Source organism: Aythya ferina, assembly GCF_964211825.1.
Source record: "Aythya ferina genome assembly, chromosome: 16".
NCBI classification, from domain to species: Eukaryota; Metazoa; Chordata; class Aves; order Anseriformes; family Anatidae; genus Aythya; species Aythya ferina.
Window position 1 is genome coordinate 3561634 of NC_140315.1, and position 14611 is coordinate 3576244.

At 52.0% G+C, this 14611-nt stretch overlaps 1 protein-coding gene across 5 annotated transcripts in view; it reads left to right on the forward strand.

Annotated features, from left to right (window-relative positions):
• The window catches only part of LAMA5 (laminin subunit alpha 5), an 84066-nt gene that overhangs the window by 30221 nt on the left and 39234 nt on the right, over window positions 1-14611 (forward strand). For all 5 annotated transcript variants that reach the window (XM_084537918.1, XM_084537919.1, XM_084537920.1 and 2 more), the window contains exons 3-9: window positions 3812-3929; window positions 6501-6619; window positions 7639-7809; window positions 8280-8377; window positions 12936-13051; window positions 13991-14109; window positions 14296-14386. In XM_084537918.1, the coding sequence (XP_084394044.1) occupies window positions 3812-3929; window positions 6501-6619; window positions 7639-7809; window positions 8280-8377; window positions 12936-13051; window positions 13991-14109; window positions 14296-14386 (832 nt within the window). The remainder of the gene's footprint in view (window positions 1-3811; window positions 3930-6500; window positions 6620-7638; window positions 7810-8279; window positions 8378-12935; window positions 13052-13990; window positions 14110-14295; window positions 14387-14611) is intronic.

A 14611-nucleotide genomic window follows, 5' to 3' on the forward strand; every position in this document is an offset into this window, starting at 1 on the left:
TGGCTTTCCGGGATGTAGTTTGTTTACTAAATGCTGCCGTGTGGCTTTGCGGCACCTTGGAGGAGTGTGAGCGAGACCTCACCAAAGAAACTCGGGATGGGGCTGGTTCTGGTTTGCTGTCCTGTTTTCACATGTGTCTCCCGGGGCTGGAAAACTGCAATCAGTGCCTGGAGAGAGGGAACGAGGAGCTGGGGGAGCTCACTGCTGTGTGCTGACGGGTGGGCAGAGGATGCGCTGCCCCAACAGCAGCGGGGTTTCTCTTGCCTCCCAGGTCCTCAGTTTTGTTCTTCAAAATCTTAGCAGTGGGCAGAAATCAGAATTACATTTCCGTGGTGTTTTGGTGCTCGTAAAGCTGCCCAGTGCCCAGATAAGCAGAGGGAAGAGTGGGAGGGAGGTGGAGGAACTGCCCTCACCTCCACCTTCCCCTGCTGGCTCCGGGACTGGCTTCGTCCTTCCAGGCACTGCGAGCGATGGTCCTTGTGGAAACCGGCTCCAAAACCACTGCCAGCAGGGAGATGGCACCATAAAATACCCCTGGCTGAGTGTCCTGGCTGAGGATTCACTGTGTGAAATGAAGGGGGGCTGAGTTGCACCTGGTGTTTTTTTTGGAGATGTTGAGAGCCTGAGATCTGCTTGCCTGGAGGCAAGTGTGTGCATCAGAGCTGGTTTGCACCTCCCTGCCCTGTGGAGAAGGGAAAAAGAAATTGCCTAAGAGTCTGGGAGCACAGAGCTTTTTATTCATCTGCCTGATAATAGGAGCTAAATAAAGGCTCTGGAAAAAAAAAAAAAAACAAAAAAAAAAAAACAAAAAAAAAAAAACACAACCATTTCTCTTGCAATATTGGTGGGGCAGAACTGTACTGGAACTAAACATGGAACGAAAAAGTCTGGCTTTTTTGCCAGCTCTATTTTTGGAGCGACTGCTCCATCTTTGTGAGTTTTCTCAGCACGTGCGCTTGAAGCAAGCAATCTGCCTTGATTTTTTTCCGGCAGGCTGTCGCACTCTACAAGATAAGGATGGCGAGGCAGGGGACTCAGCAGATTTGACGAGACATCGCTCTGAATACCAGGATGTGGGTCCCGTTCCAGGGGGAGGTTCACTGCGGTCACAGCCTCCTGAATGTTTTCTGTGCTCCGACTAGAGATGGGCCTAGCCTGTACGAGCTGGAAAGAAGAGGGTGTGAGATGTTGGCTGCCTGCTTTGTGTCCCAAAATTGCTGTCCCAGCTGGGAGGGATGTGTCCCAGCATAGTGCTCACGCTGCTCTGGGGCATGGAGCAGGGATTGGTGTTTGGCCCCGGGAGCAGGAGTGGGGTAGGAGAACCTGAGCTGGGCTTTGGCTGAGCTGTGGCTGAAGCAGCGAGGACCCAGCAGTTCTGGTTCTTTCCTGCAAAATGCTGCAGTGAGAGATAAGTTAGCATGCTGGGTATTTAGTGCAGCCGGCAACATGAGGCCTTTTTTTGGCTGTTGGCTTCCCGTTACAGAGCGCTGAGCCCCAGGCTTGGCTTCGAGTCGAGTTTCAACCTCTCACCAGGCACTGCTGTGGCTGCATCGTGACTCAGAGCACTGCTGAGAGCCAGAAGGACGCGAGGAGTTCGGACTGGAGGATGTTTGGGTAGGGACATTTCTTTCCAGCATCGGACTGGAAGGCGAGAAGGACCCCACAGAAACTCCGTGGGATTTACTGACTGTAAGCTCGTGGCTGGCTGTCTTTGCGAGAAGATAAATGGAGAGGACAGGGACGTGCCTCGTGTTTCTAATTCCGTCTTTGGGGTTGCTGCTGTTCATTGAAAGCATTTCCCCCGAAGTGTGAGAACAGAAACGCGAATGCTGCTCTTGGGAAGTGCCCAAAACAACGTGTCCTGTTGGGAAGCATCGTGCCTGCATGGGTCCCCCAGCAGGACAGAAATGCCACGAGCAAAACTCCGCGGTGCTGCTGTGCCAGGGATGTGTCCTCTGGGCTGAGGGCAACGCCAAGTGTGTTTCAGACCTGACTGGTGGTGTCCATCACGGTGCATTAAAGGCAACTGAAGGAATTTTACCCTGTGGCTTCTTCCACTATCGGGTGTTTTCTGCCACTTCAGGCTGGGTACTGCAAAATCAATCCTAAATTCAGTGCTGGTAGCTCGTAAGGCAGACCCTGGGGACGGGACCTGATGGAGTTAGGACACGCTCACGAGGCTTTTGGCAGCCGGGAGCTGTGCTGGGTTTTGATTTCTTCGCTCTGGATTGCACCGGTGCTCACAAACCCCACGCTCCTGCCTCTTGGCAGCCAGAGAACGGCCTCGGACCTGCGACAGCCCCGCGGTGCTGCAGGACCCGCGGCTTCCCCAGCCCAATGGGGCTCCCCGAGCATCTCCCAGGTGTGAGGGTGGGTGCCAGCAGCCCGCAGTGGGACCACAGAAGCCCCTGGGGAGTGGAGCAGAGGCTGTCCTGGTGTCAGCAGCATCCTGCTGATGTTGAGACAGAGCCGGGACCATCCTGCAGGGCTGCGCCGTCCCCTCTCTGTACCCTAAAAGCGCTCAGACCCCCTCATCTGTGTGGCTGTAGCAAGGTGTGTGCTTCATGGCTGACCTGGTAGCTTTAAATGCCTCTTCCCTGCCTCTTCCATTCCCCTTATAAAGCCTAGTTACTGGCAGGGCTGTTTTGGAGGCCTGTTTTGATTAATCCTCGCCCTCTGACTCCGCGACGTGTGCGGCTGGGGCAGGCCGAGGTGCAGGCAGCTTTCTGGTGCCCCCGCGCTGAGGCAGGCACGGAGCCTTCTCCTTCCCTGCAGACGTGTCCCGGGTAATCCTTGGGGGATATATGCTCGTACAGTACCAGCTTTGTATGAGGAGGGGCTGCTGAGCCGTAAATCTCCGTTTCTCGAGCGCCGAACTCCCTGTTGGGTTGGTTTTGATGTTAGGAATTTTCTCTGATAAGAGAACTTTATTTGCCTTTAAATATCACTTTGTGACAGGATGATGGAGTGGGGATTCTTGGAGCAAGCCCGTGCCAGCCGGGGAAGGGAAGTTCTGCTGGGGCTTTTGTTTTTCTCTAGCGCTGACATTTTAGCTCTTTACAGAGTACATTTATTTTATTCTTGGCAAGGCTGCGTGCACACACGTCAGTGTCCAGACGAACGGGGGCAGCCCGGCGCTGGAGCTGTGCTGGAGCCAAGTGGGGCTCCTGCCCTCCTGTACCTGCGGTGCCTGGGGGAGAGGAGCAGTCACGGGGCTTTTTTGCAACCACCTTCAAAATGTGGCTTGTGTGGGTGCAGCAGAGCTGCCAAGTGTAGAGCCTTAAAAAAAAAAAAATAATCTAGTTTTGAGGTATGACGTGCAAGGTGCACACGGGGTGTTCCAGGCTCCGGGCAGATGTTAACAGTTCGGGGTGTCACTTGGTACCCCAAGAGCAGCCTGAGGCTTTGTAGCATTTTGCAGCGTTTTGTGATTTCCTTGCAGAGCTTGGTGGTGGGACCAGCACAAGTTTCCTCAGCGGGACATGGGCACTGGTTTCTGGTGCCACCTGCTCAGTTGAGGCTAAGTCAGAGGAGCCGCCCAGCACAGCCTCCCGAGCAGGGCCCGTAGCCACAAAGTCTGAGTTTTGTTTGCATTCGGACTCGTGGGAGCTGAGCTCCCTAATCTGTCTCTCTCCCGCAGCCGTGTCGTATCAGCATCCTTTTAGATACGGAGGATTTTGCTCCACGAGCTGCCTGTGAGCAGCGGGCTCTGCAAAGCGGCAACTCCTTTCTTCAGCCGGGAGCCCCCAGGCTCCCCCTGCTTTTCACGAAGCTTTGAGCAGCCGACTAACTCCGTGTTCCTCTCTTTCAGCTCTTCCACGTGGCGTATGTCCTGATCAAATTCGCAAATTCTCCTCGTCCTGACCTCTGGGTGCTGGAGCGATCTACTGACTTCGGCCTTACCTACGAGCCCTGGCAGTATTTTGCCTGTAAGTACGGCAGTGTTACGAGAGAGCTGCAGCGTAGTGAAGCCAAAAGAAAGCCCAAGTGCAAGCACCAGGCTGCTTTGGAGCTGTTTCTGGGTCACTGCCATGATGTGATATGTGTCTCCTGCCCAGTAAGGCCACAAGAGTTGAGTTTCGGATTGTAGCAGCTGGGTGAGGTTGTGGTGCTCCTCAGGGCAGGAGAACAGCTTTTCTAAATATATTTTTTAAGGTATTGTCACTGGTGCCCACCCAAATCTCTAGATGCCAAAGCTGGCATTGGTGTCAGTGCTTGGGCATTGCTGGTCTAGGTGCAGAACCTCAGATTTCTTTCCATCTCCTGTCTGTCTGCCTGCCCTGTACCATGCCCAGACTAGCAGATTTCGGCTCCCCAGAAACAAACCCGCAGCTCACTTCCAGGTGGCTGCAGGAACCCAAAAGTCTGGGGGCAGAAAGCAGCCCCCTTCCCCTTCCCCTTCCCCTTCCTGCTTACCAGAGCTGGGATGCAGCCTGGGCAGGGTGGGGAGTCGCTGCCCTGCTGCTGGCCTGATGGGATCAGAGGAGGCACTTGGACAAGGAGGCTCCAGAAATCCATCCGTGCGTTTGAATTCCCTCCTTCCCAATTCTCTGATTAAAGCCTGATCTCTTTAGGAGCAGCTGGTTCTCTGGCAATCTGTCCCACGGGGTCTGTGGGGCAGCCAGGTCTGAGGAGCGCATTAACCACTGTCCCCTGCCCAGAAGCAGCAGCACTAATTGGGAGAAGATGAGAGTTAAGATCTACGACCAGAGCTTAAAACCTGTCATGGAGGGACCTCGGAGCACTCAGAGGCCTTGCCCTGGGCTGCCCCTCAGGGCTCGTATTTCTGAGTTACCTGTCAGCCCGTGCTTTAGCTCTGCTGGCCTTTTCTTGTGCAGGAAGGAGCCGCAGGCATTTTGTGTGCTGCGTTGCCTTGGCATGGCAGCTCCTCTCCAGCGCTTAGATTTTCCCCTCTGCCGTGTGCTAGGGGCGAGTCGCTGCTGTCAAGTTGCTTGTTTTGTTTTTTGTTTTGTTTTGTTTTGTTTTTTTTTCTTCTGTAAGGAGAATTTCCCTCCCAGCTGTAGTGCCTCTCTTGGGGCCCATTACAGTTCTGTTATTGTACGGTCTGGGGCAGAGCTCTTGCCCTACAGACTTGTTCCTGCTTGTAGTGGCAGCGCTGCAACATCTGGAGCTCTCCTCCCTCCTGCAACCCCAAGCCCTGTCCACGCCAACCCCCCTTGAGAAGAAGCGAGATGTAACCACGCAGCCCAGTGGAAAATTCCCGTGGAAATAAAGAGGTTGCTGGTCCGAAACGTGCCGGCTTCGCTAGCACGACGAGTCCTTTGCAGAGGTTTATTTTAGGCTTGGGGAATTCTGTAGGTGGTCTAACAAAAACACTGTGCGGTTCGCTAGGGTGGTTAAAAGCAGCTGGCAGAGCTGTAAGCGCTCTGCAGAGACGCCAGCCAGCCTGGCCGGGGGTGACACTGGCCCTGGTGGGAGGTGTTTGGTTCTCCAGGCTGTCCCGGGCAGAGCACTGAAGTGCTTTTGGGCTCAGCTCTGTAGCAGGAGGGCAGAAATGATGCTGTGGAAAGCATCTGTTAGGGCAGCTGATGGGGTCTGGGGGAGCGGGGCTGCAGGGAGCATGGCAATGCGGATCCTCCCTGCTTTCCTTGGCCACCAAAGAAGTGGGAGCGCCGGGGTGAGATTCATGGTGGTGTTTATCCCCGTGAAGGGTTCCCCACGCAGCGTTTCAGATGGGGACAGGACATGAAGGATGCCCGCTCCCAGCTGGTGCCAGAGCCAGAGTGCCCGACTTCTGCCTCACGCAGCCATGGAGATTTGAGGTAGCTGGGAAAGATTTTTGGTTTTCCTAAGGAGCTGCTCTTGCTGAGCATCCCGTCTCCGTGCTCAGCCACGGCAGTGCTCTGGAGATCAATCATCTCACAGCAGTGACAGGTTCCTCCTCGCCCGGGGCTTCGGATAAGCTGCCTTTACAGCAGCACCTGGTGGAGCAGAGCTCGGAGGCGAGACACCAGAGCTAAAATATTTCCACGAGGATGCAGCTCAGCCCCTGCTGCTGCCACAGCAGTGTATACAGAGCAGGGCCACGCTGCTGGAGACCAGGTGTAGCAATCAGACCTTCAGTTCAGCAGGAGCAGCGTAGCAAATTCCACATCAGCAAATGAAGACAACAAATTCAGACTAGGGTCAGAGCTCAAACTGTCAGCTTAATGCCGAAATTGCAGGGCAAGTTTTTGGTAGGTGGTCACAGTCGGTGTAATGCCCATTTCCTACCTTCCATCTGTGAGTTAATTCACTGCAGTGAGGTGATTTGGAGGAATTTCTGATGATGCCTGTTACTCTCACAGCGACTCCCTGCTTTCTCAGCAGTGGAGCACAAGTGTGTTATCAACAAGAGAGTTGATGCAAAGCAATCTTTACCTAGTAAGCACTTAACAAAGAGTATAGACCCTTCTTTCCTGCTGGCCAGCATGGAGAAATCAGTACAGTGCTTTGAATTGTTCCTTTCCCCTTACTGCTTTCATCTCTGGTTGATACAGCTTCCAAGAGGGACTGCATTGAGAAGTTTGGACTGCACACCGTGGATCGTATCACCAAGGACGACCACGCTGTCTGCACTACTGAATATTCCCGGATCGTGCCTTTAGAAAATGGGGAGGTGAGCCGCTGCACATGGTCATCCCCCGGGGCTCCCAGGGTTTCTGTGGATGTAAAAAAAACACTAGTGAAGTGACTGACCGCTGAAATAGGTGGAAGAGTCTCTTAGGAGACATTGGGCAATTCTTCCTTGTATGGATGAAGAAAGTCCTCTGTCCTCCCAGCATACAAACCCTGGTAGAACACACAGGACGTTTGGGTTGTGGCTGTGCCACCAGGCTGATGGAAGCAGCGTTCCTGTTGCCTGCTTCTTTTTTTGTGCCTCTATTTACATGGAAAAATAGCCATGGGGTGCAGCAGTCTGGAGGGACCTGACTGCCTCCAGTTGGTTGTGCTCAGGGCATGAGTCCTGGGGGCTCTTCAGCCCTTGCCCTGCTGCTGCCCACAGCCCAGCTAACCCAGAGGAGTGGCAGCAAAGTGTGGATAACCCAGGAGTATTTCTCTTTACAGAGGAATGTAAGTCAGCAGTAGGCTTTTGAGGAGGACAGCAAAGTGGAGGAGAAAATAGAGCCTGATAATAAAAACTTGGATACTGGGGAGTGCTTGGATTAAAATCTGTACTCCTCCATAAGGGCAGGTAATAAAAGCAGGCAGAGCAGGGCAGGTGCTTGCATTGGACAGGAGACTTCAGAACTGCTCATCCTCCAAGGGGAAGGCAGCAGCCTTGGTACAAACAATGACTGGGCATGAAGGACAGAGCCGTGCTATGTTTCATGCTAGAAATCTGCTTAGGGAATAGACATTCAGTGCTGATTTTGTTGGCAGTTGTTAAATTGTGTAAAAAGGCAACAGATTTCTAGTTTTGTTTTCTCAGTGACTGGAAGTGCTCACATCAAATGGTTCCCACTTGGCTTTTGGACGCCACTTACACTGCTCAGTGTTAAGACAAATAAAAGACCAGCAGGGAACTGATTCAGTTGTCCTGTAAAAGGGTAAAGCTTGGGTTCAGCTGAGGGAGAGATTATTTTCCTCCCGTATCAGAGGATGACGCTGATTTGTTTTCCTTCCTCGTGTTCTCAGATTGTTGTCTCACTCGTAAACGGGCGCCCGGGAGCCATGAACTTCTCCTACTCTCCTCTCCTGCGGAATTTCACAAAAGCCACCAACATCAGACTGCGCTTCCTGCAGACAAACACGCTGCTTGGGCACCTGATGGGCAAAGCTTTAAGGGACCCTACAGTGACCAGGAGGGTAAGGCGGACTTTGATACTTCTTGCTCGTGAGGAGGAAGTGTTTGAGGGGTCTGGGTGCCACCTCTAGGGAAAGGACATCCCTGGATGTTGCCCATGGGAAGGAATTTCCTTGGGCTCCCCATGCAGAAGGTGTCTGCAGTGGGTGCCACCACTGCTGTGGCTGGAGCTGGAGGCTGGTTGGGAAGAGCTGATCTTAGCACGAACAGCATGAAACTGGGAACCACTTCCTGGTGTCCCACAGAGCTTTCTGGCTGTGTGGGACACCTGGTTTGTAGCTCATGGGCTCTGTTAGCGGTGGCAGGTCTTACCATAGGCAGATGTTGCACCCTATGAGGTCAGGCTTTCTGATACAAGGAAAATGTTCCAACGTGTCATTTTACTGAATAAAGTCCTGCTGAATCCTGAGGAGGAGAGTTGTGAAGCTTATTCATAAATATATTAATGGCCAACTTCTCTTGTGCTCTCCAGTATTACTACAGCATCAAAGATATCAGCATTGGAGGGCGCTGTGTCTGCCATGGCCATGCAGATGTCTGTGATGCCAAAGACCCCAACGACCCTTACAGGTATGTTTTTCAAAGTACCAGTTCTGTGTAAAAGCATTTTAATTGTTGTTCTACGAATGAAATACAGCAGTGTGAGCTGAGTCCCATCCTGAGCTCGTAATTGTGCTGGTGTTGTTGCTCTTGGCTCTGTCCTGGGAACAAGCTAGAAACCAGTTCAGCCAAAGTAGCAAAAGTGAAAGATGTTTTGCCCATCTGTCTTTCGGACAGATGAGCTCCCTGGTGTGGTTTCCCTGTACGTGACTTTGCCATCCCCATGGGGACAGAGTGCTGGAGTGGGAAGGTGAGCACGCAGAGCCAATATTATTGAACAAGGAGGTTTCTCATCAAAGCCCAGGGCTGTGTTCTGAACACGTTCTTAGAAGACTCTTACTTCCCACATGGCTTCTTAAGATTTGGGGCAATGCCCTCATACGTGGATGGTCTCCCAAGAACATAGAGGCTGCAGTTCAGTTGTACTCACAGAACCATAGATAAGTTGTGTATGTAGCCAAACAAATACTCTTTGCAAAGAACAAGAGCATGCAAAACAGTTAAATTTTGGCTCATAGGGCTCTTCCCATCCGCCTCAGCAATTTGAAATGCCAAAGAGCTTCTTTAAACCATGAAAGTGTTGCATCTTAGCCATCTGTTTGCATCCTGAATGTTGCCTTTATGAAGGGGATGGGTAGATTCAGCTGGACGAGGGAAGCTTATATTACTTTCTCATAAGGATCATGTAGAGCTTTTGGATCTTCTAAAATAAAATTCCAGTGAGTCCCAGCCAAGATTAAAAGCTGCTAACCGTTAAAACAAAGATGTATTGAAAAGCAAGTCTGCGTCAGTGTGCTTAACTCCTCGACAAAGGAAAGTTCATAAATATTTGAGTGCATGGTTCCTTGTTTTCATTGTAGACTTTGGTGTTGCTGGATGCACTGTGCACCCGTGTACCAGAGCAGAGTCATTTTTTAACATGGAAATGCCTTGACGTTGATGGCTCAGGGTTTTCCAGGAAGGGAGGGGGAGTCAAGGGAGGAGAGATGTGTTGGGATCATTGTTCGATGCCACTTCTGCTGATGACTTGCGCTGCCTCCCGGAATTCATCTCCTCCACTCACTGTGAATGCATTTGGCATCTTCCCTCTAGGCCCCAAGCTGTTTCCTAAAGCCGCAGCACTTGTTAGCGAGCAGCTGTTGCGTTTCACCCAGAGCAGATCGCACTTGCCTAGAGGAGAAGCCATCTCCTCCTTGGGTGCTTTGCACAGCCAGCACACAACATCTGTGAGGCCCTTGGGGATCCATCAGGACAAAGAAGCTGGGCAAATGAAGAGCTTCTCATGGCATTACTGTACCCTGTTGGCAAGCCCAGAGAAGTCAGCGGAAATATGATACCGGGGGCAGCATTTTGGTTGAGAAAACAAGTAATTGGTGAAGCCCTGCCATTTCTCCAAGGCTTCAGCAGCAGCTGTGTGCAGCCTTCCCACTGAGGCAGGCACTGCCGGGCCTCATCCCACCGCTCCCGTCCCCACACAGCACGGGGCCAGCACAGCAATACCTGCCCCAACCCCACACAACCCGAGGCATCGCAGGGGCAGCTGGGGCTTGGAACACGCCGTCCCTTCGTGTCCTCGGCCTCAGCTGTCAGGACTGTGTCATTCGTCCAGAACCCCGAGTGGGAGGCGCGGGGTGTCTGCTGCACATGTCCTGCCTCCTCAGACGCCGACATGCCACGGCGAAAGGGCAAGGAAATGCAAACAGAGGGAGGCAAGGAATGTGATTTGGCCCAGCCCTGTTAAAAATCCCAGTTATGTCTCAGCCTGTCTGGGAGGTCTCTGCCTCTCGCTTTAACTTCCCGCTCCAGCACATGCCCGCTTTTTGTTCCCGTTGCCCAGAAAGGCAGGATGAGCACTCTGATAGAAGTGAGGTGAGCTAGAAATGTTGGCAGAGATTTTAGGACATGATGGAGCATGTTCGTGAGCTGACTTCCTGGCCATAAATGATGATGTTTATCCAGCTTAGGAAAGTTTTTCTCAAGTGCCAAGTTACGGAGGCTGCACTTCCAGACACGGTATGTTGGCAGCACATCTGGCGTGAGCGTGTGTGTGTGTAAGGCCCTGTGCTGCGAGGGCAGATACAGCCCCCTTAAGGGTCTGTTGCACTTTTTACACCCATCTCTATTTACACAACAGTCAAACGGGCTGAATTTAGCATTGGGAAGTAAAGTTCTCCTGGGTGAAGGTGAGCACCAGCAGGATCAGGCACAGACCTTGCTCCTGGCAAACCCTGCGAGCAGAGATAAGCATCAGCAAGGACTCGGCATGTTGCAAACTGAGGGCCCGGGCAGGAGCCGTGTGTTGACATGCAGCTGCCGTGGATGTGAGCTCGGGAGGACCCTGTGAGCGCTTTGCTTCTGCTTGATAAGAGCTCCTGTTTCTGTGCCTTCATTGCTCTGTCACAGACGTACGAGCAAGGGGAGAGACAACAAGAGAGCAGAGCTGCTGATTCTGTGCCCAATGCTGAAGATAACCAGCAAGGTGGTATTTAAAGACAGAGGCCTGGCTGCTCAGAAAGCAGATCTGTGGGAGGAAGTCAGGAATGCTTTCCCCTGCTGGATTTATCCTGTTCTGGCCCAATTTATTCTGACTCAATTTATATTGTTCTGGCCCAATCCAGATACAGCAGCACTTGTGTGCCACTCTCAGCTGTGACACAGACACTCTCTGCAGACTGTTTACCCGCAGTTGTTGAGCATCAGTTCGAGTGGGAAGGTTGTGGTTTTATGTTTACGGCTGGATGGCCAGGAAATACGTGTGCTATGTGAACGCAGCCGCTCCCTCTTCTTCCTTGTATATATTCAATCAATGAAACATGTAAATATTATAGCTTGTGAACGTTCGTCCATAATTCATTAGCAGCATGGACCAGACACAAGGTGCAGTAAAGCTGCCGTGATAGATGAGCTCTCTGAGAGGTCACTGCTAACTCCGTGGAGCAGAGTAAATAAATAGCTCCTTCTTCATCTGAAACATGCCTCTTACTCACTGAGGGCCATCTTTTCGCCTTCTGGGAACTGAACCAATGCCTTTCAAACATCTCAGATGTTAAAGAGCTGAGATGCGTGGCTGGAGCCATGTCCTCCTGCCAGGGAGATTAATACTGCTCAGCAGGTTTATAAGTTTCCTGACTCAGTGACCATCTTTTTCAACACGTATATATTTTGGGGTTAGTCTCCAGCTGCTGCCATGGAAAAAAAGCATCAGAAGATTTTGTTTCCTCGGAGGCATTGGGCAGTGGTCAGCCAGGTGAGAGAGGCCTTTGGGTGGTTTTGTTACAGAGACGGGGCCAATGTTTGCCTTTCTCTGGGTCTCCCTCTTGGATCTCCAAAACATGGGAAGAACAAAGTTTGCAGTGGATGTTTTGGGGCTCATTTCTGCCACATAGACTCCAGCCAGCCCCTAAGGGATGTGGTTTCTTGCCTGGACTCTCCTGGCCATGGCTCAGTCCAAAAATGTGGGTAAGGACAGGGCATGAGTGCGCAGAGAGCTGACTGCAGCTGAGCATTTCATGGCATCTGCAAGGAGAGGGCTGCCCGTGGAGCTGGGAGCAGAGGTGGGAGCTGCCTCATCCTCTCTGTCTGAAACAAACTCCTGAACTTTCTCCCAGACTTTCATGTCATTCCATATTTCATTAAAATGAGTTCACTTGCCCCATGCTGCCGCCTCTGCCTAGCTATTCACCGTACACACGCCTGCAGGTCCCACATCTTCAAAATCTGTGTAGGTGGAAAACACAACACTCCCAACTCACTGCAGCCATCGGAGTGTGTCTGTACCTCTGTATTTCATCCGGAGTCACTACGCCATTTGTGCCTGATGTTTTTTAAAAAATAGATTTATTTTTAAACACTGCTTTTGAATGGAAAAGCAGTGGAGGAGGGAGAGAGGGGAGTGGCAGGCCAGCCCTGAGGGGAAATGAGTAATTGCACAGATAAAAGCTGGAACATGCTGTATTATCCATAAGTCTAATACAACAGAAAGCATTTGTTTTGGATGGGGATCGCCTTCTGCTAAGTGGAGGTTTTGGAGATGATGTCACTGCTGTTAATGAATCAGTGCCGTGGTCGAGCAGGGATGAGATCTGTCGGTCAACTGTCGAGATTTCTTGCCCGGCGCCTCAGGAGCCGCCTGTTTACCCAGCACAGCCCTGCCCATGCTGGCTGGGGAAGCAGGAGGTGCATTGCACGGGGAGCGTGGGCTGGCTTCTGCTAAAAGACTTCATTCACATTCCCCAGCCTTCCTCTCTGCAAGCACAGGTACACCTGGCCGAGAGGATGGGACGCGCATGGCCCCATCCCTCTCTGCCTCCGTGCTCGTTTATTCCTTCCACACACACAAAAAAAAAAAAAAAAAGGGAAACTCAGAAGTAACAAAAATGCCTTAGAAGCCTTTTACCCAAAATATTTGCTTTACCAAAACGTTGCTCATTGGTCTGTCTGCCTGGTGACAGCTACGCACAGCGGGGCTCTGCGGCAGGTCCCCGTCGGTGCGCCAGGCTCAGCTGACCCTCGCTCCTCTCCCCCGCAGGCTGCAGTGCGACTGCCAGCACAACACCTGCGGCGGGTCCTGCGACCGCTGCTGCCCGGGCTTCAACCAGTTCCCGTGGAAGCCTGCCACTGCCGACAGCGCAAACGAATGCCAGCGTAAGTTGGAGCCGGGTTTTTCCTTCCTTTTCCCAGCGGTTCGCAGAGCACAGGTTGGCCACGCTTCCCCGGCCCCTCGGCGTTGCAGCGCAGCGAAGTCTTTCACCAAAATCATGTGGTTTGTGGTGTGTAGCACTGGGTGCAGCATAGATCAGCAGTGCTGCTGAGAGAGTTTACACGACGGTTAATTTTGTTTAGTCGAGGCTCGCACAGGGAGGCCCGCAAGGTCTGTACAGGGCTTTGATTCTGCTCACGCTCCAGTTCCTCCTCCATATCCAAGGGTTCACACAGGCAAGTCTCGTTGCTCAATTCTGTCTCCAAGATGAATTGCATTTGGGTCTGTTTACATACAGGACATCTTTATTTGTCCGGAGAAACCTTTGGTAAACGCCGACACTGGAATTTATGCAGCACTGGGAATGCAGAGCACAGAGCACAGCTACACTGCACGATCTCTTTTAAGTGCAGGGCAGCAAAGGACAGTTAGATCTTATTCTTGTGGGTTAGTAGAGACAGCAGGCTGAACTTTACAGCTCACCTCCATCCTGGGTGGGATAAAAGAAGCAAGAATGTTGCCCTCTAAGCCAGGCTACTTGAGGCCCCAAAGTTGGGTAATTTCTCTTTCTCGTCTCTACACGCCTGCACATATTTTTCTTCTGGTTTTGTGCCTGCCGTCATGTTTTTTTTTTTGTGTGTATTGTTTTTTTTGTTCATTTTTAAACTAGACCTTGTGAAAGAGCTGTTTCATCTGTGCTTTTGAACTGGAAGATCCCTGGAAGCTTGGGTGTTCCCCCAGATGCATGCAAGCGAGTTTCCTCATGGAAATGTAACCCATTCAATATCAAACCCACAAGGAAGCGTTAATATCTTGGGATCCAGCTGGTGACAGAAGGACCTCCAAGGACTGATGACTTGGCTAAAATCTCTCTGTATTTTCAGCTTGCAACTGCAATGGCCACGCCTATGACTGCTATTACGACCCCGAGGTGGATCGCCACAAAGCCAGCAAAAGTCGTGAAGACAGATACGAAGGGGGAGGTGTCTGCATTGACTGCCAGGTAGGCCTGAGGGGCTCTGGTGGAAAAGGCTGTTGCAGATCCTTGTGTGTGTGTTTCTGCAGTCACTGCTGACACTCCCGAGTTACTCCCTCTGGGCCCTTGAGCTGTTAGTAAATCTGGCAGATGAGCATGAATCTTGTCCTGCAGGCAGAGGAACTGATGCCTGTTTAACCCCCTGTCTTTCAGCATCACACCACTGGCATTAACTGTGAGAGGTGCATCCCAGGATACTACCGCTCCCCTGACCACCCGATCGACTCTCCCTACATCTGCTATCGTGAGTGTGATTTCCTCCGCAGGTTACAGACACCCTCCTGGACTTGGTGACGCTGGGGAGGGTGGTTTGGGGATTGGCATGAGAGATTTTTCTGGCGTAAGGAGTCCAGCACCATGAGAAGTGGGGCCACGTGGGCAGTTCCTGCTGCAGCTGGCATTGTCCATGGAAGCGTGTGTGCACACGCAGCCTGTACGTGTCTGCAGCACCCATGAAATCAGAAGTGGT